The sequence below is a fragment of the Carassius gibelio genome, chromosome A4 (assembly GCF_023724105.1).
Source record: "Carassius gibelio isolate Cgi1373 ecotype wild population from Czech Republic chromosome A4, carGib1.2-hapl.c, whole genome shotgun sequence".
Lineage (NCBI taxonomy): Eukaryota > Metazoa > Chordata > Actinopteri > Cypriniformes > Cyprinidae > Carassius > Carassius gibelio.
In genome coordinates, this window is record NC_068374.1 from 32699330 (window position 1) to 32723249 (window position 23920).

A 23920-nucleotide genomic window follows, 5' to 3' on the forward strand; every position below is an offset into this window, starting at 1 on the left:
ATTTATATTTCGAAAACTATTTATTTTACAATCCATTATTTGATGATAAAAGTTATTTCAAGAGTGTCGAATGTGCGCCCGGTGGATCGACAGTCAGACGGCTCTTTCACGTGTATGTGTGACACGTCACTCAGTAGCTCGAGTACGGAAGTGTTTTCACGGATCTGCCATCCGACAGACAGCGCTTCTAAAGCATTTCATCAACAATGGGTATGTCTGCGTGAATTCAGTTATATTTTGCTGGATATAAGGGACAGCTCATTTTAAAACGTTATTACCACGAACGCTTTTCTGTGTGCTTACAAAGTGAAATTTGTTAATCACGCACTGGTTCGACTGGTGATGCTAGTCTGTTTGTTTGCATAACAGATTACAAAATAATTTATTGAAAAGCTCAATTTTGTTTATTTGTTTTACTTTTACCATTGTGATTATATTTGGATAATAGTGTTGTATTTTGATGCAATTTCAATATTTGATTCGCATCTAGTATGATTCTGATGTAAATTGCATTACTCCATGTTTTTCTTTATTAATTTCTTCTGTAATCTTTTGACAGGGGGCTTCTTTTCCAGCCTCTTCTCAGGCCTGTTCGGCACCAGAGAGATGAGGATCCTCATTCTAGGTTTGGATGGAGCTGGAAAAACCACCATATTGTACAGACTTCAAGTGGGAGAAGTGGTCACCACAATTCCCAGTACGTGTTTATGATGATTTATGTCAGCAGCTTCATACACGAGATGCAGCGGGAACTAATCTTCTGTTTTTCAAAACAGCAATTGGTTTTAATGTGGAGACTGTGACCTACAAGAACTTAAAGTTTCAAGTGTGGGACCTCGGTGGACAGACGAGCATCAGGCAAGATGTTTTCATTCTCCTTTGTGTTATACAGATTGAAAAAAAAAAGAAACCAAGCTATAACTCATATCTTCTTCCTCCACAGGCCGTACTGGCGGTGTTATTACTCCAACACAGACGCAGTGATTTATGTCGTGGACAGCAGTGACCGTGATCGGATGGGCATTTCCAAATCTGAGCTGGTGGCCATGTTAGAGGTCAGATGTGGTTTCTGTTACATAACTTCCTATTATTAAGCTGTGTTTCAAGTACCTTTGTGGAATGGAAATGTTCAATGGATGGCAACAAAAGATGCCAATAAAGAACCTTAAAGGGATAGTTCACCCAAAAATCAAAACTATGTCATTAATGACTCACCCTCATGTCGTTCCAAACCCGTGAGACCTCCATTCATCATCACACAGTTTAAGATATTTTAGATTTAGTCCGAGAGCTTTCTGACCCTCCATTGGAAATGTGTGTACGGTATACTGTCCATGTCCAGAAAGGTTAAAATCATCTTCAAAGTAGTCCATGTGACATCAGAGGGTCCGTTAGAATTTGTTGTAAGCATACAATCCCGGAAGAGAAGACAAAGCTGAATAAGGTCGTCATTTTTAGACCAAAATGTATTTACTCTGATGTCACATGGACTGCTTTGATGATGTTTTTCTTACCTTTCTGGACATGGACAGTAGACCGTACATACGTTTTCTATGGAGGGGACAGAAAGCTCTCAGACTAAATCCAAAATATCTTAAACTGTGTTCTGAAGATGAACTGAGGTCTCATGGGTTTGGCACGACATGAGGGCGAGTCATTAATGACATAATTTTAATTTTGGGGTGAACTAACCCTTTAATTTTTAAGGATGAAGTCATCTGTCTTGTCTTTCAGGAGGAGGAGCTGAAGAAAGCCATTCTGGTGGTGTTTGCAAACAAGCAGGACATGGAGCAGGCCATGACGCCGACCGAAGTGGCCAACTCTCTTGGTTTACCTGCGCTCAAAGACAGGAAGTGGCAGATCTTCAAGACGTCTGCTACTAAAGGCACAGGCCTGGACGAAGCAATGGAATGGTGAGTTTACTTCTTTTTTTTTTTTTTTTAAATTTAAGTACAAATCCTTTGCGTTATATTTACTAATAACTCCCATGTTCCCTCACATTTCAGGTTGGTTGAGTCACTGAAGAGCCGGCAGTAAATGCATTCGCAGAAACATCTTGTAAATAGGAACTTCAGAGACTTCTTATTGGGTGTCTTTTGGACCAGTGACTGCATTCTTCCTGTTCTGTGAAGGCCGTCTTTTTTCCCCATTTTAGTACAGAGATGTTGAGCGCATCGAATGAACTCTCCCCCTCTCTACTGATGCTTGTGTTTTCGGTAAACCCCATCCACTACAATTGTAATTTCAGAGGTGTTAGCTTTTTACATTTAGCCTGATTCGGAATAATCATTGCAGCTCTGTTTGATATTATGTGGGTAGATATTTATGACTAACTGTCATTTGTAATGCATTGAATTTGTAATGGCATTTATATTTGCACAAGTACAGGGGATGTGCACGCCTGCGAAATAAATATGCAGTCAACATGTATTGAATAATGCATAACCTCAAACAATGGCTGGGCTGTTTTTGCATGTTTTTATTTATTAAAAACATTGCACAAGTTGTAAAAATGCATTCAGTCTGTCACCACTGAGAACAAGAAACACTTACTCTCCCATGCACAAACCTTCCCAGCTCTGCTGTGTATACATTTGGCTATGTATTAATTAGCAAAAGAAAAAAACATTAAACGGCAGCAACTGGATCAGCTGATTATAGCCAAGTCTTTCAGTGATGTGCTTTTGTGTTTCTTTGCTTTATGTCCTGTGCGCACAAACAAGATTTTCCGCTTTTTGGCCTCGTTTTTCTTGAACTGCTTCTTTATCTTCTTTCTGGCAGCAACGTCAGGATTTACAACAGCCTTCAAAAGGAAGAAAAAAAAAGTTAGAATGCATGTTTTAAGAAGTTAACATTTTTAATTCTGTTATAAAGATGTGTAACTTGGAAATTAAACATTATTGCTTATTTAACAATAGTTGTTTCTAAATACGTATTTTTTGGTCTACAAGTCGCACTTATTTAGAACCAAGAGAAAACATTACCGTCTCCAGCCGCTAGAGGGTGCTCTATGTTTTCAGTGTAGACTACAGGAGCACTGAGCAGCATAGAGCGCCCTCTGGCGGCTGTAGACGGTAATGTTTTCTCTTGGTTAATTTCTCTCGGTTCATGTCAAATTAATTTTGATAAATAAGTCGCACCTGACTATAAGTCACAGGACCAGCCAAACTATGAAAAAAAGTGTGACTTATAGTCTGAAAAATATGGTACTAGAAGAGGAACCGATCACACACTTCAGTTTTGAGCATCTCAGTGCTTCTTACCTGCATGGCCTTGGCTTTTTTGCGTGAGGTTCGTCTCTGAGAGGCTTCCTTCTGCACTGCGGCGAAAGCCAGAGAGAATCGCTCCAGACCGACCAGCTTCTTCAACAACTCGATCAACTCCTGAGCCAGATTCTTCAGTGTGGGGTCTGAAACAAGACCGACAGAATGAGAGATCAGTCAAATGTCAGTTTCAGCCACATAGTCAATGGTTGAGGAAGTTGTCAAATTCTAATTTTACTTTCAAAAATGTCAGCGGTTTTGCTATATGGAATTAGGAAATAGTTGAACCTTGCAAAAACAAGAAATAGGTCTTTAGGTAGATAGATCTCATTTATCTAATCTTTTTTCTTTTCATAATTATAAAAAGTTTGCATGTGTCTTGGTTGAGTATCATGTTTGATTCATCAGGCTCTAATGGTCCCTAGTGTGCTCAGTTGCTTATACATATATGGGCAAAATTTACCAAATTAAATTTTGCTTTGTAATGTTATTCAGGGAGATCTTTATTATGTGTCTTAGATTTTATTTATATGCATAGATTAAGGATCTGTAGTTTTAAACTGCTGTATAATCAAATAAAGCCAAGTTGTAACATTATATAAAAGTTCACGTTTACTTCAGAAAAATCAGTGAAGATTTTCAGACTACGACCTGAAGGTGGATGCTTCAATTATGCCAAAAGGCCTTTTAAGTGCCGACGAGTATAAACTATCAGTCAAATGACAGAAGGCCTGTAGTAGATTGTGCACAGCAGGATTTTCAAGATTTAATAACAAGGGTTTTATAAGTTATGCATATCAAATATGATACAGCTGATGGTTAACGATTTAAAGTGATACTGAAATATACTGTGCATCAACAACTTTTTTTTTTTTTTTTTACAGAAATATATTTGTTTAGCATTGGTTTGTTTGTTTTTTTAGATGGGAAAAAAACCTCTTCTTCCCAGACAGGGTTTTTCTGTTTCTGGTGTGAGGACTGACCTTGGTCTGCATACGTGCTGTCCAGCTCTCTGTAGAGAGGAGCGATGATAGTGGTCAGATACGGCCCAAGGCAATCTTTCCCGAGATCCACAGCTATGGCTCCCAAGAACTTAAAAACACAAGTTCTCTAAAAAAAAAAAAAAAAAGGAACTGGTGAAACTTGTTTACCTTTGCAAACAGTTGCTTACCTCTCTCATCCCTGAGCTGGAGATCCTCAAATCAGAGGATGTATCTGTCTCATTCAGAGAGATGAAGTCTTAAACAGAAAGGCTGATTTAAACCCACCTTCAAAGGCACTTTGGGTGTGTCTGCTGCTTCTCTTTTGGCCAGTAATGAAAGCTTCTTCATCACCCAGAGAAGAGACGGAGGCTTGTTCTCATTCTGTTCATCCTCAAGCTTCTGCTTCTTATCTTCCTCCTCTTCGTTCTCCTCCGTGTTATCAGTCGTTTCTTTCTCCTCACCCTCTTGTTCTTCAGCTGGATTCACGGTGTCAGACTCCGGTGAGAGGAGGTAGATCACCTTAGCCACGTAAAGTAAGTTCTTCACCACCTGGTCAAGGAACACATAACAACAGCTCCATCAAATCACCAGTGAAGCTGCTCTGAACAGTTAACTACGAATCACATGCTCTCCCACCAAGACGCCGCCCTTTGAAGATGAGCCAGCCAATCCAAAGCCAGGTAATCAGAACATTTTATTAAACCAAAGAGAAACAAATCCCACATTTTTAGTCACAAGCTCTAACATTACTTGTCAAGAAATGTAATTTGAAACCTGAAAATTGATAAAATTTTATTTTTATACAGTTCAAATGTAAAAAAAAAAAGGTTAATTTGAAACCATGCGTTTACACATTTGATAACAAAACTAAAAAATAAACAAAATAGGAAAACAAATGGTTTAATCAATGCAGGTTATAAAGGTATACTGAGATATTAACATAAAATTATTATAATTTTTTTTTTTTTTTCAAAAACAAGTATGTTTATGATAATTCTTTCATATAGGGTTTTAGGTAATAAAAAAATGAAAACAAATATAATTTAATGTAATTTAATAATTTTATGAATTTTTTTTAATATAATTTCATGTAAATAAATCATATATATTATTATGATTAATATTATTAAATATTAAAAGCTACCCAGAAAGTCTAGAAAACAAATTAAAATAAGAAAAAAAAGCTAAAACTTTCAAATTAATCCACTAACATGATCAACATTTTCTGATTTAATTTTTTATAAATTAGAAATATTTACAGAATATATTTAGTTAAATAAATGTACATTATTACATACATATAATTCAAATGTATTTCATACCTGCTCTCCAGCAGAAATATCCAAGAACTTGGACTGCAGTTGGTAACAGAAGGACAGGACCAGCTCTCTCATCTACAAGTTTAGAAACAAAGTATTCATTATTTCAGTCTGTCTTCATGAAATGAGCGTTTGAAGTGCGGGTTCTTGGGACTCTTGCCTTCTGAGACAGGTTTTCAGTGAGAGAAGCGCTGGCCACGGGCTGCGTGGTTTTACTCGTGCTCTCCTGAGAGCTCCATAAGGCCAAGAGCTCCTCTGGTTTATGAGCAGCAAACAGCAAACCTAAGATCTGAGACGCCGTCAGCCAGACCCAGCAGTGAGGGTAACGTAGATGGGAATCAATATGACCTGGAGAGAGAGAGAGAGAGCACATGATGCATCTCAGGATCCTTTATTAAAATTGACTTTATCCATCTGTATGTGTTCATACTCCAGATGTTGCTGAGCAGGTCTGCAGGTTTGTGGAGCTCCAGAAAGCCGCAGTCTTTGATGAGTTTGACGATGAGCGTGAGGTAACAGAACAGCAGTCTGTCTGCAGCCTTCTCATCCTCCTCTTCCTCAATCTGATCAATCACGTGGTGGTCATTATCAATGCAAAGAGACTCGAACAAATGCATCCACATACTATAAAGCTCTGCACTCACGTCCTCAAAGTTGGAAGTGTGGATCTCTTTCTCAATGAGAGGTATCAGGACATCCAGTCTCCGGATGAACTTCTCCCCTTCAACTTCCACAAACAGCCCACAAACCTGAGCGCCGAGTCGCCGCAGAGCCGGCTACGAAACCCCAAAGATGCAAACCGTTAAGACCAAAACACTCTTCTGCAGAACGTTTACACCTTTTTGTTTTTCTTCTCACCTTCTCGCCGGTAAGCCAGGTGTTGACCAGGTTAAACATGGAGTTCTGATGCTGTAGATCCAGCTGATTCAGCAGAGACTTGATGGCCAGAGCCACCATTTTCTTACAGGCTGCAGAATCGTCGTTTAACATGGCCAGCGACAGAGGCACAAAAAACAAACCGCAGTGCTCGTGCAAGAGAGCCTGTGAACAAACAACACCAAGTATAGGATCATCTTTTGCATGTTTACTTGCATAATGTAAGTCAAACAGGATATTCAGGGAAAAAAAATATAATGGGAGGTTCATTTCCCAGATGAAAAACAGGTGCACTTCCATAATGTACTTAAAGTACTCTGTTTTCGTGCACAAATTCTGTACTTAATATACTAAAAATGATACTTTAGTACTTCTTAAGATAAACTTAAGATCATCTAAGTGTACTCAACAGTGCTATTTTGAGACACCTTAAACTAAAATGTGCTTTTAACATACTATCTTTGTGTTTTAAAAGTGTATCTTTCATACACTAGTACATTCAAGTGTACTACAAGTGGTAGCGAATATATTTTTTAAATACAAATATAGTATGTTAAAAGTGCATTTTAGTTCATATGCATGGTGTCTCAAAATAGCACTGTTGAGAACCCTTAGATGATCTTAAGTTTATCTTAAGAAGTACTAAAGTATCATTTTTAGTATATTAAGTACAAAATTAGTGCACGAAAATAGAGTACTTTAAGTACATTATGGAAGTGCACTTGTTTTTCACCTGGGTTACCCAACAGGAATACACCAAATCATGCCAGAATGGACCGAGGATTTATTTATTGAACAATAAAGTGGAATTTATTAGTAATTAAACTGATTAATTGACAAAGAACCTCTTTCCAGAGACAAAACAAGTGTTTTATATTTTATATTTAAAATAACTTCCTCTGCACAATAAGGACTGTGCATTAATGTATGAAATGTTCAGGATCTTTAAAATAATTATAAATAAAAAACTTGTGCCTTGGAATTAAAATAATGAATAATAAAAAAAAATTCTAGTAAAAGGCAAAGTTTTTCATATTCGTGTAGTTACAAAAAAAAGTAAAAAAAAATAATAATTACATATCAATAACAAAAAAAAGTTTAATATAAAATAATAAAACCTACTATAATATCTCAATGATACTAAATAACAATGTAAAGGTTTCTCTCAACAATGTTAATATTAGAATTGCACGACCGTTTTGGTCTGTTGTTACAGTACCTGAGGAAATTTCTGGAAAATGAAAGCCATCAGCTCCAGGGCAGACTGTCTCCCAGTGTCATATTCATAACTGAGGGGAAAACAAACCTGACATGAAAGGATCGGTTGACATCTGCCTGTTAGAGATCAGCTGCTCTTGACTTACGTGAGCTGAGACACTATGAAGTCAAAATGATTCCTGAGTTTCTTGCCCAGTGGATAGTCCATCAGGTACTTCAGATAGATCTGCGGTCACAGCAGAGGACAGACATTAGATCTGACAAGCAGAATCCTGGATGATGATGATGATGATGATGAAGAGTGGATACCCCGACTGACCTGTCTGCAGCGCATGCGGACCTGCTCGTTTGAGCCGTCGATGGCAAACTTGGCCACTTTTTTCATCACATCCTCCATCTCCGGCACCACCAGTTTCCTGGAGAGGATCGCCTGCAAGACGAACAAAGCGTTCAGTGCCATGCTGTTTCCAGGACTACTGGAGGAGCATTTCTAAAAACCTTTCTGATTAACACTCATTCATTAATCAATCTCATTGACAAAAAGAACTTGCATCAAATTTTACTTTACAGCAAGAGCGATATCTAGCCAATGAGATCCTAATGGAAGAGCATTAGCAGAGTTATTTTAGTATCACTGATAGACTATTACACCTTATTTTTTTGAATTCTAATTGTATTTGTATTTTTTCACAGATTTCATTTAATTCCGGCAAAAGTTTTAGTAATTTTGTTGCGTTTTTTTTGTTATTTTTATTAGTTTGTTTTTTCAAAGTCTACATCTATGTAGTTTTTATTAAATGTTATTTTTTACTTTGTTTATTTAGTTGTCGTTATTTAAGTACTGTAACCAAATAAAAATTATACAATCATTGGCAAAAATTTTATTTAAATACAATCGAGATATTCGTTTTTATTCATATTCTACATTTGTTTTTACTTTTGTTTTCATTTTTCTATTTGAGGTTTTTTTTTTATGTCAATGTAGTTTTTAATAACTATTCGAGGTTATAGTTTTTAATAAGAGGTTAATATAATTTTATATAAAATATATTTTATTTGTATAATAAAATTCATTTATTTTAATCATTTTGTTTTAGTTCAATCACGACATCAAGTGAAACTAAATTAAAATAAGAAATGTTGACCTTGGCAACAAATTTTTTATTTTTCATATTTCAGTTAAAATTCATTTCTAGGATAGAAATGCGTTTATGGTTTCAGTTTCAGTTAGATTGGCAACTAGCTGAAATTGTAAGCTTAAATAAGTGTTTAAAATATTTTATTTCAGTTCATATTTATGTAATTTCAAGTAAGACATTTTTTAGGATTTTGGTTTTTGAGCTAACGATAATTAACCTGAGCATAACTCTTAAAATGTGCATTCACTATAGAAATGTATTTTTCTTTTTATATATTTCCAGGCTCCATGGGAGTCCCCTCAGTCAGGTGAAATTACCCTCAGGAGGCCAAACGCTGTTGCTTGCCGCGAGTTATCATAAATGTCCTCCTCAGCATATCCCAGAAGCACTTGCAGCTGTGTTTGCGTTACAGGTTTTGTCATGCTCTTCACCAGCACAGTTATGGCCTATAAAACAGAATATTTCTTGCTGGATGATTCACATTTTGACTTCAAAATGAGAACGTGAGATTAGTGTCTCTCGCACCTTAAAGCAGTTCTGAACCAGGTGGAAGTTCTCTCCGCGGCCGGCTCCAGCTTTAGCGTAGTCCTTCAGCAGGACAAAGAGCTGCTTGGTCATCTGATCGTAATTCTGCTCCACCGCCGGCAGAGGAAACTTCAGGATCCAGATGAAGGCCTGCAGAGCCTCGGTTATCACCTGATGTGCACAAGACAGCTTGCTGTATTCATGCAATCACAGGTATATAAAGAAACAGCAGAGCAGGAAAAACGTTTACGCACAATAAAACAAAAAGACGGGCAGGACAGACCTTCACATGCATGGAGTTGAGACAGTCCAGGAGGAGAGGTACGAAAGGATCCAGCATCTCCTTTACTGACGGGACAGAGGAGTTGATCTTTGAACTCTTCAGACTACAGTGAAGCAACTGTGAAAGAGACATTGTGGTGCTTAAAGCGATATCTGAGAAATATTCAGTGGTTTTAAAAGTGTGTAAGACATTTTTTTTTAAATAAATTAATACTTTTATTGAGCAAAGAATGCAGTAAACTGATCAAAAGTGACTGTAAAGACTTGAAAAGGATTTCTATGCTGTTCTTTTCATCAAACGAATCCTGAAAAAATTATTTCAGCATTAATAATAATCAGAAATGTTTCTTGTGCAGCAGATCAGCATATTATACTGATTTCTGGAGGATCGCTGAAGAATGGAGTAATGCTGCTGAAAATACAGCTTTGTATCACAGGAATAAATTACATTTTAAAATAAATAAAAACAGAAGACGGTTATTTTAAATTAAAATAATATTTCACAATTATGCTGTTTTTACTGCATTTTTGATCAAATAAATGCAACCTTAGTGATCATAAGAGATGTCTTTCACAGCACAACCTAAAGTGGCTGCTTGTTACTTGGCAAACAGTTTACCGGTAATACAGATTCATGTACAATTGCAATTTCTGCTTGAGATTGAACCTCATACATTCTCCCAGTGCTCAATCAGAAACCAGTGTGTTATTTTCTTACACTGAGCCCTGCTTCCACCAGGATGTGCATGTTAGTTCTGCTGCTGATGGCTGCTTTCGCTCCTCCTCTCTTAGGATTGGCCGGCAGCAGTAAACAGCTTGGAGGAGGCAGGCGGGGATCTGGAGGGGGACGTCGCTTCTCTCTGGGTGAATTGTTCAAATTAGAGCGGATCAAACCAATTCTAATGCATCTCTGAGTGTGTGTGTGTGTGTGTCGCACTTGTTTTTGCTGGTGATGAGCGGCAGACTCTCACTGACGAGTCCATGGCTGAGCAGTAGGATGGACTGAGGGCTCATGCTCTCATTGAGCAAAAGTCCCGCCACAATCCTCCTGAGCACAGCATGCACTCGCCTTGACACCTTCAGACTGGCCGTGTTTTCAAGCATCTAGAAAGCGGAAGACCTGATTAGTCTCTTGATAAAGCCTTGTGTAGATGCAGCTCATTGGTTATGTACCTCTTTGAGTGGCAGGATGAGGTGAATGACGCGCTCCTGACTGCAGAACTGGCCGAGAAGCTCGTACGAGTCGGAGCTCTTGCTGTGACGGGCCTCCATCACTTTGGAAACGATTCCTCTGATGTCCTTCTCCTCAGCTACAGCCCCGAACAACTCGTTGTTGAAGATCTAGGAAGGGTGCGGAGAGTTAGTGGATAAAAGCATGATTGTTTGAAAATATGAAAATGTAAGTGCCGTTTACCGTGATGAGCATGTCCATGCATGGGTCGAGATCCCCTCCATTCAAGGAAGGTTTTAGGACAGTGAGCAAATGGTAGACGGTGAAGGTCAAAACATGGACCTGAAAGGACAGATAATATACGGGTCAAAGACATGGTGCTCGTTTGGTTCAAGTCTTTCAAGTTATTCAAAAACACATTTCAAATTTAATTCAAAAAGACAAAGACACAAATGTTCTATGATCAGCATTCAGTTCGATATGTCTTGCAGTTCAAGTTTGTATATCAATTTTATTTTGCAGGCTGAAATTCTTTGTCATAAGCATAGCAATTATAGCATAACCTTTTTTTTTTTACTTTTTTTTATAAAAGGCTGTGATTTTTTTTTTTATGTATCACATTTTATAAAAATTTAAATAATATTAATAAAATTGTTTTTCTGGCAAAAAGCTTTTTAGTATTTTTAAAATAGATAATTTATTTATGACATGTTCATTCATGCAAAATCAAGTAACAAAAATAGAACTTCAATAAAAAAAATGTTTTTTCAAATATAATATTTTTTAAATATTATAACACAATTGTTATATTAATATATGCTATATTATTGGTGAGAGACAGGTTTAGTTAATCAAAAATAAATCAAAGTTTAAGATTAAATATATTTATAAAAGTATAACGTTTTAATTCAAAGAATATTTTTGAAACATTTTAGAAAATGATTCAAATATACTGTACACACTCAAGTGCATTTAAAGTGTTAGAGGAATCTATTATTTTTTACTTTAAATTTAAGTTTTTTTTTTTTTTGCTTTTTGATACAAAATGTAAAAGTAGTAGATATTTACATAAATCTATTTCCAAACTGTCTGAAAACAGCATCACATATCCAAAGATTACATTACTAATGTCTTGTGTATTACATTTTCTAAATCTCTAGAATTTAAAACTTTCTCCTCAACCATATTCGTCATCCACACTTATCATTTGGGAAATACTCTCTTCTTGTATGATAGATTGCTATGTACATGTATGATACAAGTGCTAATAAATACAATATTTTACCTGATACCCCTTCACTAAGACCGCCTGCAACTCGCTGAGCAGATAATGAAGATATTGATGCCCAAGCGACTCTATGATCTTCATCAAAGTATTTCGAGCCACATCACGGATCTCCTGGAAACGGCTCCTCAGGTGGACGCACACTTTCAGGAAGATGCTGCATAAATATATATAAACACCAAACTGACAATAACTGTGTGTTCTGATCAGAGGTTGCATTAACTAAAAATGTTTTTGCAGTGATGCACACTCAAAATGAAAGAAATGGTGGAATATTTGCAGTGCAACTGATGATCAATCCCTCACACACTCGCTTTTATTTTCGAAAACGGTAGTGCAAACAAACCCTGGCAAGTTGGCTTCCATCACATCCTTTGGCAGAGACTTCATGAGCTGAATCATGGCGAATGCAATAGGCACTCTGGCCACTTCTTCATCTTTCACTTCCTTAGACTTCACCATCTTGTGCTCGTCGTCTCGTTTAACCTGCGGAAACAAACATCAATAATTCAATAAATATTTCAAAAAGTGACTTCTTTACTTCATTTTGCATCTCAAGTAAATATATTCTGACTTAAGGATGTTTGCATATTTATATTGGAAAACAAGACAAAAATACTGAGGAAGAATTTCTTAGCAATGCATGCAATGTTTAATGCCATGGCATCATGAATTTAAGTCTTTCTGCTTTAGAAGACCCACAGAAACCATGTATAACACACAATACTTGTCTGTGCCATCTATTTTTGGGCTATTGATTCATCACAGAACAAGGGAATACCGAACCCTGATGTAATCATCTGTGAGTCTTCAATTGTTAGTTATATTAGTTGTAAACTTTAGACAGCAATACACTTCACTAAGAACTTTCAGTCTTGCTCTACCTCAAACTCAACTCGAAGTATATGAGCTCAGACCTTTGCTGTGAGGCACTTGTGAAGTTTGGGCAGGACGCTCTGAGTGACCGTGTGATGAATGGTGGAAATGAGCGTCTCTAGATCCCTTTCACTCTGTGGAAGACCACTGCTGACCACAGGGGGAACTTTCTTCATCTGGCTCTTTTTGCCTTCTTTTGGTTTGGCAGGGCCTTCCGTCTCAGCATCTGTTGCTGTGGAAACGGCCGCTCCAGCCTCAGCGGTTTCCATGGCATCTTCAGCATCACTCTCATCCGTGTCCATGGCTTCCACTGCCTCGTCCTCGGCCTCTTCCACAACACTGGGCTCTGAAGCTAATAGATTATATTGGTCATGTTGAGTTCTATGTGGGTGAACAGGAAGTTTAATGCGGCTGTTGTGGCACTCTTACCCTCCGTCTTCTTTTTCTTGGCCGCCTCGATTTCTTTACTGAGACTCTCATGGTCAAAGTGGAACGCATCAAGAACAGTCAGCAACAAGCTATGCCAATGAAAAGAGTCAGGAAAATCATTCAATGTCATAATGACAAAAACATCACAGAAAAAGCATAAATGCACAGGAGGTGTACCTGACAGCCAGTTTCTGCTCAGCTATTCCGCTTTGTAGAACATGGACGAAGTGTTTGAGGTAGTATAAGTACTTGGACCAGGTCAAGCGTCTGCACACGGCTCCAATAACTTCCACGGCGGCTGTTGTCATGGGTTCATACTGAGAGAACAGAGAATTGATTTGTTTTCAGCACAGTCAACAGAACTGACAGAACAAAATATGACCTGACTAGGTAACCACCTTCAGCAGTTTTTCATCAACTAGAGCGATCATGGCATAGGGCATGATGTAATTCTGCATGGAGCGTGATGACATCACAATCTTGCCCTCCGTCAGCTGCCTGGCGAACTTCCTGAGTGCTCGACCCCTTCTGTAAACCTGAAAAAACAAACAGACTTCTCCATTTTCTGTGTTTTGAGATGGGACAATGTCAAATGAGGGTTAAATAAAGGCACAGATTTTGTAATAACAATTAAAAAGGAATAAAAAAAATGTTTAAAAAAAACAAGTATGTTTTATTAAAATGTATCTATACACACACACATATATATATATATATACATATATATATATACATATATATATATATATATATACATATATACATATATATATATATATATGTATGTATGTGTGTATGTATGTATGTATATATATATGTATATATGTATATATAACTATGTATGTATGTATATATAACTATGTATGTATGTATGTATGTATGTATATATGTGTATATATATATATATATATATATATATATATATATATATATATATATATATATATATATATATATATATATGTGTATATGTATGTATGTGTATGTATGCATGTATGTATGTATATATAATATATTATATATATTTTATACCTGTATGTGCTTCATATGCTCGAAGAAATCGGACTCGAGATCATTATAGTCCGTCAGTTGCACCAGATCATGAAACTCAGATCGGTTTGGGAAGGTTTTCACCAGGCAGGCCAGAACCGTAGTGTAATCATTTCTCACACTCTGTGAAAAAAAAGAAAGGCATAAATGTGTGAAATTCACATAAAATGGCCACACAGCGTTGAAGTACCAATTGTAAGTTAACATATCTCTGGTTTTCACCTCAGTCTTGCTCTTCAAACCCTTTCGTATTGCATCCAGTATGGTGTACTGCACGATCTCCTTGTATTCTGCCTCTGGGCATCCGACTTCAGAGAGCTGCGTTATTACAGCTGACAAACACATGGTGGCGCTGTCTGCCAGAGACATGTCACCGATCTGTCTCGGAAACACACCAGAGGCATTCAAAGCTCAATGCTAGTCAAGAAACTAAAATATACACAAACAGATATTTAGAGAGTAATAGTAACATCACAAGAACAGTCACCTCTAATGAATGGAAACAGTTGTGCATGATAGCAGTCAGGTATCTCATATCCAGAGTGCTCATCTCTTTAATGAGCTTGGTGACCTTCTGGAACGCCACGAGACGCACGTCAAAGTGAACCTCGTCCAGATGGCGGCTATCAAACGCGTTGAGCTGGAGAAGAAACAAAGAGGCGGTCAAATCTGAACATGACTGGAAGAAATAAAACTAAATCTGTGTCTGATTGCTTCAATGAACCCTCACCTGAATCACAACATCTGTGATGTACTTCAGTTCAGCATCCATGTCTGACAGAGTCTGGAGAGAGACATATTCAGGCAGTCAGGAAGAGTTTGGAAAGATTTCAAGTGGTGCTAAAGTGACTAGAGATGCAGAAACTGACTAGAAACGCTTCACACAGCGCCTGACGGGGAAGTCTGTTGTGGATGATGGAGAAAAGCTTGCTGAGAGGTTTGAGGAACACGCTGGGCTCTGAACACTGTCTCAACAGATTCTTCACCGTACCCAGGATGTCCAGCTCCGTTTCCTGAAAATAAAAACAAACATGACACATAAAAGATTTTATTATGTTTTTGATTTCCGAGGCTGCATTTATTTGATCAAAAATACAGTAAAAACTAATTTTGTGAGATATTATTATGCATTCATTTAAAATAACATTTTAATGTGCATATATTTTAAAATATCATTTGTGCCTGTGAACGCGAATGATTTTCAGAATTCTTTAATAAATAGAAAATTCAACAGCATTTATTTGAAATGTTAAAAACATTAGAAAAACCATAATATTGTATGATACAGGTTAAAGATTTGGAATTATTAATAACTAGGGTGACCATATGCGCCGTTCATACGGGACACGTCCCAGCCAGGATTTTAATATTGCCTAAAATATCCAGGTTTTGGCTATTTGCACTGTGCAGGTTGATCATTGTGTAACATTCATGAGAGCTATAAAGAGCAGAGCAGATGGCTACTTATGCTTTCGAATCACTTTCACGTGTTTGTTCATTCGTTTGACTTGAAGCATTGTGGCGCACTTTTTGGGGGGGATTTGTGCGCAGCGACGCTTCAAGTCAATCGACCGAACGAACAAACATGTGCGCATATTTGCATCGCTTTGATCTTTCCCGTCTTGATCTCACCTTCTCACACGCAGCCCCACGATTGGTCCATTATGTACAATACCTGCATGTTATTGGTTAAACTGCTCTAGATGTTTTAGGCATTATTAAAATCCTGGCTGGGACGTGTCCCGTATGAACCGCGCATATGGTCACCCTATTAATAACGTACCTGAACAGAACTGGGTTTGTGAAGGTAAGGCAGAAGCAAACCAATGAGTGTTGAACTCTGTTCTTTTTCAGCCACAAATCTACTGATCCTGGAACAGAATGAAAACCATTAAATCAAACTTTTTTTTTAGTTTACGTCACATGATGTGGACTTCTTTTCTTCGAAAAATAATGATTACCAAACCTTTATGATTATAGTTCTTCGTGTGAACGGCCGATTAAGAAGTGTGCGTATAAACAGATTATAGGGACATACTTTGAGAGGATGTTGAGCTCTTTGCTGACTTGAGATCTGAATTGCTTCTTCTTGAGGCGTTCAGAGTTACGCACGACTCCGCTGAGGTACTGCAGCAGTGCTGGGATGTGAGGAAGGAGCAGACGGCAGCCGATAGTCAAAGAATCTACCCGGAGAAGAGAAACAGAGATGTTAAATAACACAAAAAATAGTGGATACTTTAGAATAATCATTAAAACCCCTGATGTCTACCTGAAACGTCACAGCTCTGAATGGGATCGGGGATCACACAGTTATTCACAATCAGCTCTGATTCATTCTCCTTGAGTTCATAGTCTGGAGTGGTCAGCAAGCTCTCGGCTATGTCCATCACCACAGCCGTCGTGATGGCAGACACGTTTTTGGAGGATAACAGAGCAAACACATTGAGCAGGACATCACACTCAGGGTGGCCAGGTCTCTGCTTAGCAAGCAAAGGGAAATATCTGACAGGGAGAAAAGGCAACATTTAGATTATAATAAGACTGCATTGCAATAACATTTCAAAACAGCTACAAACTATGATAGCATTGTTTTAACACTTATTACTCAAGTCAAGTCCCATTTGATTATATAATGCTTTATAAAAAACAAAATGTCACAAAGCAGCTTAAAAATAAATAGGAAATGTCATAAAAACTGACTTCACTTTCAAGAAAGCTCACATTATTCAGGGTAAGTCAGTTCAGTGTTGGTTCGATTCAACCAGATGTTACAAAACTCAAAAAATTAAAGAACAAATTCCATCCAGCTATAAAGAAAATATTATTCAAAACTAGAAACGATTTCTGTAGGCTGTGTCAAATCCACAAACCTGTGGTTAATGAACTCACCTAGGATTTTGGACCCACACACGGATGACTTTCAAGAGGGGCGTTGGTGCATACGGGCTTTCAGTGGACAGAAGACACACCTAATGAACAAAACAGCTGGGTTACTGACTCCAGTCTTCATTTATGAATCTCAAAAGTGTCAAATACTGATGGTAAAAAAAATAAAAAAAAATCACAAGTTTCCAAGCCTCTTTTGAATTAACTTACAACGAGCCACACTTTTTCTTATTTTAACTGACTTGTTAAAGCTACTGAAGTCATTTTCTCTATTATATACACACCTTAGGCCACACCACGGCTTGAAACACAGCGTCCAGCTCATCTGCAGTGAAGCTGTAAGACTCAAATCCATCAAAGAAGTCTTGTATGCGCAGAATCCCCAGACGCCGCAAGTTCTTCAGAGGATTGATGCAACCAGGTTTGAGCTAAAGGAACATCAAAAATCAAAAACAGTAAGCTCTTGAGATCAGCACGCCCAAAAATAGATCCAACCACCACACAATGAAAAGTGTTTAAAAAAAAAAAAAAAAACATGCTGACTCTGTAGAGGAACTCCAGGAATATTTAATATTTACCTGCTCTCTGTGATCCAGTATAAATGACACTGAGGCCGTCATGCACAGCAGGATCTGCAGAACTTTGGGCAAGTACATGTGGATGAGATGGCCCATTTTATGAATGAGCATTTCTATGGTGTTGAGAAGGCTGTGCTGGCGACCCAGAGGGAGAACAGCAGACAGGTTCGTCTCAGCTACAGCTCGTTCTACTGCAGCCAGACACGCTCCTGCAAGCAACAAATGATGCATTTTCTGTTATAAGTAGATGCATCTTCAAAATCAGTGCTTGCTTTTTATCTGTCTGCACTTTTTTGAAAAAGTAGCTTGAAAAAGTTTAGCTTGTTTCAATAAAAAAGTTAATTTATAAACATCCTAAATATTGTAAAGATGGTCCTCATTATTAAATCAAATAATATAATAGCTCTACTATCTAAAGAACTGCCAATAGGTGTATAAAAGGGGTATATTAGGATGTAATAATTTTAATAAGCTTAAATTCAAGTCGGTACCTTCAGAATGATGACAAACAGGCTCCAGCAGTAGATCTATAAACATGCCCATCTCTTCTGGCTGACAGCCTGCCAGGAAGCGCAGCACTATGGAGGAGCGTGAAGCTGTGTTCGCCTTACCCTGAAACCTATTACCAACCCTAGGGCACATCCGCCCATATAGTATCCTGCAAGAATAAATAAAAATACTAATTGCATACACATAACATTCACATTCAGAGAAGAAACAGCAGGGGTTCAATGATATCATTAATACGCATTGCGCATCTAAACACACCTCATAAGCATGGGAATAAGTTGGGGTCTGTGTGCCGGAAGTACCACGGAACCTTCCTCTGAGATGTTGAAATGGACAATCTCATCTTTAAAATGCTTGTCATCCAAAAGTCTCTCCAGATTCTCTCTGTAAATAATGGCAAATCAACAATTATCACGGACCTAAAACAAAGCCCTGGGGAACACAGCCACTGCAGCAATGTTTAAAAAAGACTTCACAGTACTGCTTTAAGCCATCATTTCAATAAACCCCCCAAATATAAGTAATAAAAAAATTCTACACAACTAGAAAGTGTTTGAATTAGTTTGAAGCATCCCCACAGCAAGTTTGAGGTTGGAGAAAAGCTCTGATAAATGGTTTAAAACTAGGTAAAAGTTATACGGTAACCAAAGAAGTCTGTTGGAAGATACCATCAGTCACTGCTCTGGATATAAAGCATTCTATTCATAAACTGACCTAATTACTGTATAATACGGAGTTATTACAGAAAAAAAATCTAATGTGGAAAGCAAGAAGAGAAGGGACAGTGCATTTTGGTGCTTTGTGTTAGAAGACTTACTTGTAAGGGAGAATGTTAGGGTCTCTGTATGTCATCAAACAGTCCAGTGCTATTTTCTGGACTTGTTGGTCTTTATGGCACAGAAGCTTTGGGTTTACAGAAAGAATTAGTCTCAGCTGGCCATTCACAAAGTTTTAATGAACAAAATTTGCTTTCATAGAAAGATGGGAAACCATACCTGGGTATACAGTTCACTTAATTTTGCCTCCATAAATAAAGCTCTCGGGTTAGAGAATTTGGAGAAGACCTTCAAGTGAGCAATGAGTTGCCTGGAAAGAAATAAAAGCATGTTTATGAGGACATACTTTTAGGGCATAGTAGAAGTAGGCGAATTGGGACACATCACTAGTTTGTGGGAGTATGTAACTAGACGACAAAGATGGATGATGAGTTACTTCGCTGCTGCTTTTCTTGGGATCTTTTTCTTGGGTTGTTTGGAATCCTCCACCTTCTCTTCATCTTCCTCCATGTCAGCATCTACCTCTTCATCCATTTCCTGCTCTGATGAAGAGCTGCTCTTCTTCATGAGGTCCTGTGTTGGAGCCACCTGCAGGTCAGCTGGGTAGAACTCATTACTGTGAAGGCAGAGGAAAGGCTGTTATGGAGAACTTTCTAAAAAGACAAATAGGTTGATCACACAAATCTCGTACACACCTGATGAAGCGTAGCAGTAATGGGCTGAGCTCTCGACTACGTGGTTCCACTCTGTCGGGAAACTGGGCCATTGCTCGCCAAAGCAGGTTGCGGAAGTTTGTGAAATCAGTCCGCTCAGTGGGACTCAACATCTGGTCCAGCTGTTCCAGAAACAAAACTCCCACATCCCCGCTTTCGATCACACTGGTCCCCGAACCTCGAAGCTGCTTTGCTGCTTGCTGTTGTTCACTGCCTCCCTCCTCATCATCTTCATCATCTGCCTGAAGCTCTTCCTCTGAGAATAAAGATTCAAGCATCTTTAAATTGAAGACTGGGGGAAAATGTGACAGGTAATGTAACAACTCAATGACAACTCACCAGCTAGACCAGCAACCATCTCCAGGTGTTCATAATAGACCTTCCAGAATGACTTGTTGTCCATTTCTTTAGCGTGGGTCCTGAGCAGATGAAAGCATATTAAACAAAGACATAAATAATAGAGAAATAGAGAATATTGTTGGAGATACAGGGTGAGGATATGAGGATTTAAAGTCAGAAGATCAAAAATAAAACATTAAAACTTACACCAACAGATCAATAACTGCATCCCAGAGAGGTCGGAAATTGACAAACAGCATTGCAATAAGATAACGAAGAGGAACCTATTAAAAAAAAACACACACTGAAACATCTATACAATGGCTTTCAAAGATATTTCTATATTTGACATTGAGTAAAAGGCATTATCTACCTCATGTAAAGGTCCTTTAGGCACACAGGGCTGCACCAGGTCATGACGGAGTTTACGAAGGTGTAGTAGTTTCTCCCTGTAGTCCTGGACTGTGGCCGGGACCTGCTCCGCCTGCAGACACACGGCGAACACCGTCTGCGCATTTGAGCTCTCCTCTCCCTAAAAAGGAACGAGATAATAAATATGTGCATGTGCTTTTCACAGCCACTGCTGTAGAAAAATCTCATAAAAATGTTACCTCTGCTGGTTTAGGAAGATCAGCCTCAAAGTTTGACATAATTCTGAGGGTCAGCAAACGGATCTGTGGAGGGCAAAAATGAACAGAACCTTGAGAATCTGTATTTTCACAACATCAAGGTCCACAGACGTTCTTAATAAAGATCTGCGCCAGACAGATCTGAAAGTAGAAAGTGAAGTATACCCGGGGCCTTTAACAAAAACAACCCTCATTAGGCTAAACCTCACACCTTTGAGATGTTGGAAGAAAAATTGGAATGAAGTATCTGGTATAATTCCAGCAGAGAATCATGGGACAGCTGAGCTGAGCAGCCGTTCAGTGCCAGTCTGGTGTAGTACAGATCTCCTAACAGCAGTGCTGAAAGATCCGTAGGGTGTTTCCTGTATTGAACGCAAGCAAAAAACTTAATTTAACAAGCAAGATCCATTTTACTAGATTGTTCAGATGTAAATATTTAAGCACATACTCGATGATGTTTCTAACCAACTCTGCAGGCAGAAGTGTCTGCACCGCTGCCGTCTCCTTGAAGCTGAGCAGGGTGCTTAGAGCCTGCCGTGCTACAAACAGCCCTCCTAAGGGGACAGCAGGACATATTAGCAACAAACTACACCTCACAAAGTTGAAAAAAATAAGTACATGAGGCTATCAATAATATGCATGCTTAACTGACCTCTCCCCAGAGTTTCACTGCACACCTCCTGCAGTAATCTGTTCAGAAGTGCAGTGACGGCTGGTATAACGCTTGATGCTTCTACTGGCCTGCAAAACAGTTCAATTGCTGCAATATTAAAAGACCGTAAATAATAGATCACACACTTTCTGTCTGCAAGAAAATACTTGACTCACACACTAATAAAAGAACACTAACTAACTTGAGAATACTCTTTGTTTGCTTCTTTACTAATTTGTTTTGCATCATCAAAATTAATCTGTGAAACTGCTTTATAAAATGATCAAATAAATGTGGCTTGACAAAGTAATTTGAATGGTGCTATAAAATCATATTTGCATGATAAAATATCATAACAATTGGTTTATATAAAAGTACTGATCGCCTGAGGATGCAAAAGAAGATAACATTAAAAAAATAGATCACCCAGAATTGAAAATTCTGTCATCATTCACTCACTCTCAAGTTGTTCCGAACCTGTATGAGTTTCTCTCTTCTGTTTAAAACAGAAGAAGATAGTTTGAAGAATGTTGGTAACCGAACAGCTGCCGGTAGCCATAGATTTCCATTGCATTTTTCCATACTTTGGAAGTGAATGGCTACCAGCAACTGTTTGGAACAACTTGAGGGTGGATAAATGATGACAGAATTTTAATTTTAGAGTGAACTTTCCCTATAACATGCAGAGGATTGTGGGTAATTAAGTCTTTACCTAACATGTGGGAGCAGCACCAGTGCAGCCCAGGGGTGAGAAAGGTCAGAGAGCGGTTGATCGGCAGGGATGTCTATGAGAGAAAGAATCTGTTGGGGAACGGAGACCGACTGGTCTCTTTCAGGTCCAGTGGACCTAAAACAGAATTTGGAATTTTTACAGGTGTGTATTTATATTCAAATTCAATGTATTTTTTTGATTGAGTAGTTTTTCCCCAGCTCTTACCTGACAGTGAAAACCAATGGGTACTTTTCAAAAGCCATGGAGCCATCTGTGGGGGGCGGAGCTTTGGACACAATCAGACCAACCAGCAGCTCCAGAACCAGCTGTCGGTTTACAGAGTCCTCCATGCAGAAGAGCTGCTCCAGATACTGCAGCAAACTGGGCAAGAACAACTGGAGACACACACACACGAGCATTAAAAGAGCTGGAAGGTGCTCTTGAAGACCGCAAGTCCTGCTTATACTGACCTGCTCAAACTGTTTCAGGTCAAACATCTCTTTGGTAAATGACAATATGAGGTCTCGGTCCATGCCGCTACTGAAGACCTGCACATATGGACCAGACAGGAAATGAGGTCAACAGGAAATCAGATTGGAAAAACATTTGTGTTGGTGCACATTAAACAAACCTTTTTCACCAGTTCACTGATGCTGCTGGCAGGTAACGACAGATTCTCTCCCATCAACAGAGCCGAGACCACTTGTAAAAGCAGCCTGTGGCAGGAGTAGGACAGTCCTGGTGCCTGAACTAACTGAAGAAGTGTCTGAATATAACAGAAAACAAACATATCAGAGGTGCAACAGCACTCAATGAGAACTGTGCTACAGACACACACACACAGATCCGCACCTCACAAACAGACTGTGCTTTTGTGATTTTTGCTCCTTTGCGATGCTCCACAAGCGTATGGTAGATGTACAGAATCCTCTCCAGGTGCTCATTAGCCTGAGCAGCATTGCTCGTCTCTAACTTTCCAAGAACGTCTTTCAGAGAGCCCTGAAAACCACAATAAATGAATAAATAAACACAATAAAAATGTTTTCATATAATTAAAATCTAACAATGTATCTATTTAAATGAAAATGTAATAATTGATGAAGATATGTAGATTTTAAGTACATAAAAAACACATGTGTTTTATATATACACACACATATATAACAAATATGGTGAAATACTCATTCTTTGCATATAATTTGCAATTATTAATCTATAAAAATTTCAATTAATCTATCTGTCTGATGCACCATCTTTTACAAGATGTTACTATAGCATGTTTTTGCAAAAGCGACTGAAAAACAGCGACCAATCAGCATCTAGGATGGGTACAATCACATAATACCACATAACACATTAATAACGATAGCAAAGTCAATATCATACGGTTTGTCGGACAAGCTTGATTTAGAGAATCTTACTTGTAAGGAGTCCCACAGGACCAGCAGGTGTTCCTTGTCAACATAGTTGGCTGAAGACTCAGCCATGTGATCCAGAGCTTCTTTTACTGAATCCCAAGGCAAATCAACATCCTGACCGGCTGCTGGGCCAAGTTTCTTCAACACCACTGGAAGAGCCTGATAACGACAGTCCTGATGAACACCGACTCGCCAAATGTTAATGGTGTGATGTTTGGTTTTCTGTGATGTGAACTCACCTTCGAGGCACAGGAGTGGAACATGTTACAGACTCCTCGACACATCTCAAAG

General features: G+C 38.4%; 2 protein-coding genes across 2 annotated transcripts in view; one reads left to right on the forward strand and one right to left on the reverse strand.

Annotated features, from left to right (window-relative positions):
• Positions 1-57: 57 nt before the first annotated feature.
• LOC127977674 (ADP-ribosylation factor-like protein 1) lies at positions 58-2665 on the forward strand. Its single transcript, XM_052582666.1, has 6 exons — positions 58-210; positions 560-697; positions 777-858; positions 944-1055; positions 1735-1913; positions 2007-2665. Exons 1-6 carry the CDS (start codon positions 207-209, stop codon positions 2035-2037), a joined length of 546 nt encoding a protein of 181 aa, XP_052438626.1. The 5' UTR covers positions 58-206; the 3' UTR covers positions 2038-2665.
• LOC127977605 (small subunit processome component 20 homolog) overlaps positions 2460-23920 on the reverse strand; it is a 23917-nt gene continuing 2456 nt past the window's right edge. Inside the window, exons 7-62 of the mRNA XM_052582567.1 lie at positions 23869-23920; positions 23633-23788; positions 23064-23210; positions 22843-22977; positions 22682-22759; positions 22437-22606; positions 22212-22346; positions 21500-21588; positions 21296-21401; positions 21059-21209; positions 20830-20892; positions 20592-20750; positions 20426-20502; positions 20219-20298; positions 19862-20135; positions 19603-19782; positions 19386-19476; positions 19208-19293; positions 18649-18774; positions 18372-18538; positions 17881-18089; positions 17587-17730; positions 17306-17385; positions 16686-16918; positions 16455-16599; positions 16200-16287; positions 15286-15429; positions 15147-15200; positions 14904-15056; positions 14639-14794; positions 14399-14539; positions 13765-13902; positions 13544-13683; positions 13367-13455; positions 12979-13289; positions 12408-12547; positions 12062-12218; positions 11020-11118; positions 10779-10946; positions 10543-10709; positions 10324-10465; positions 9607-9723; positions 9324-9494; positions 9116-9244; positions 7979-8089; positions 7806-7885; positions 7661-7730; positions 6424-6606; positions 6210-6341; positions 5996-6128; positions 5726-5913; positions 5569-5640; positions 4532-4795; positions 4247-4373; positions 3264-3409; positions 2460-2803 (exon numbers count right to left, since the gene is read on the reverse strand). The exon at positions 23869-23920 is cut by the window's right edge and continues 86 nt beyond it. Of these exons, the coding sequence (XP_052438527.1) occupies positions 2648-2803; positions 3264-3409; positions 4247-4373; positions 4532-4795; positions 5569-5640; positions 5726-5913; positions 5996-6128; positions 6210-6341; positions 6424-6606; positions 7661-7730; positions 7806-7885; positions 7979-8089; positions 9116-9244; positions 9324-9494; positions 9607-9723; positions 10324-10465; positions 10543-10709; positions 10779-10946; positions 11020-11118; positions 12062-12218; positions 12408-12547; positions 12979-13289; positions 13367-13455; positions 13544-13683; positions 13765-13902; positions 14399-14539; positions 14639-14794; positions 14904-15056; positions 15147-15200; positions 15286-15429; positions 16200-16287; positions 16455-16599; positions 16686-16918; positions 17306-17385; positions 17587-17730; positions 17881-18089; positions 18372-18538; positions 18649-18774; positions 19208-19293; positions 19386-19476; positions 19603-19782; positions 19862-20135; positions 20219-20298; positions 20426-20502; positions 20592-20750; positions 20830-20892; positions 21059-21209; positions 21296-21401; positions 21500-21588; positions 22212-22346; positions 22437-22606; positions 22682-22759; positions 22843-22977; positions 23064-23210; positions 23633-23788; positions 23869-23920 (7699 nt within the window). The 3' untranslated portion in view covers positions 2460-2647. The remainder of the gene's footprint in view (positions 2804-3263; positions 3410-4246; positions 4374-4531; positions 4796-5568; positions 5641-5725; positions 5914-5995; positions 6129-6209; positions 6342-6423; positions 6607-7660; positions 7731-7805; positions 7886-7978; positions 8090-9115; positions 9245-9323; positions 9495-9606; positions 9724-10323; positions 10466-10542; positions 10710-10778; positions 10947-11019; positions 11119-12061; positions 12219-12407; positions 12548-12978; positions 13290-13366; positions 13456-13543; positions 13684-13764; positions 13903-14398; positions 14540-14638; positions 14795-14903; positions 15057-15146; positions 15201-15285; positions 15430-16199; positions 16288-16454; positions 16600-16685; positions 16919-17305; positions 17386-17586; positions 17731-17880; positions 18090-18371; positions 18539-18648; positions 18775-19207; positions 19294-19385; positions 19477-19602; positions 19783-19861; positions 20136-20218; positions 20299-20425; positions 20503-20591; positions 20751-20829; positions 20893-21058; positions 21210-21295; positions 21402-21499; positions 21589-22211; positions 22347-22436; positions 22607-22681; positions 22760-22842; positions 22978-23063; positions 23211-23632; positions 23789-23868) is intronic.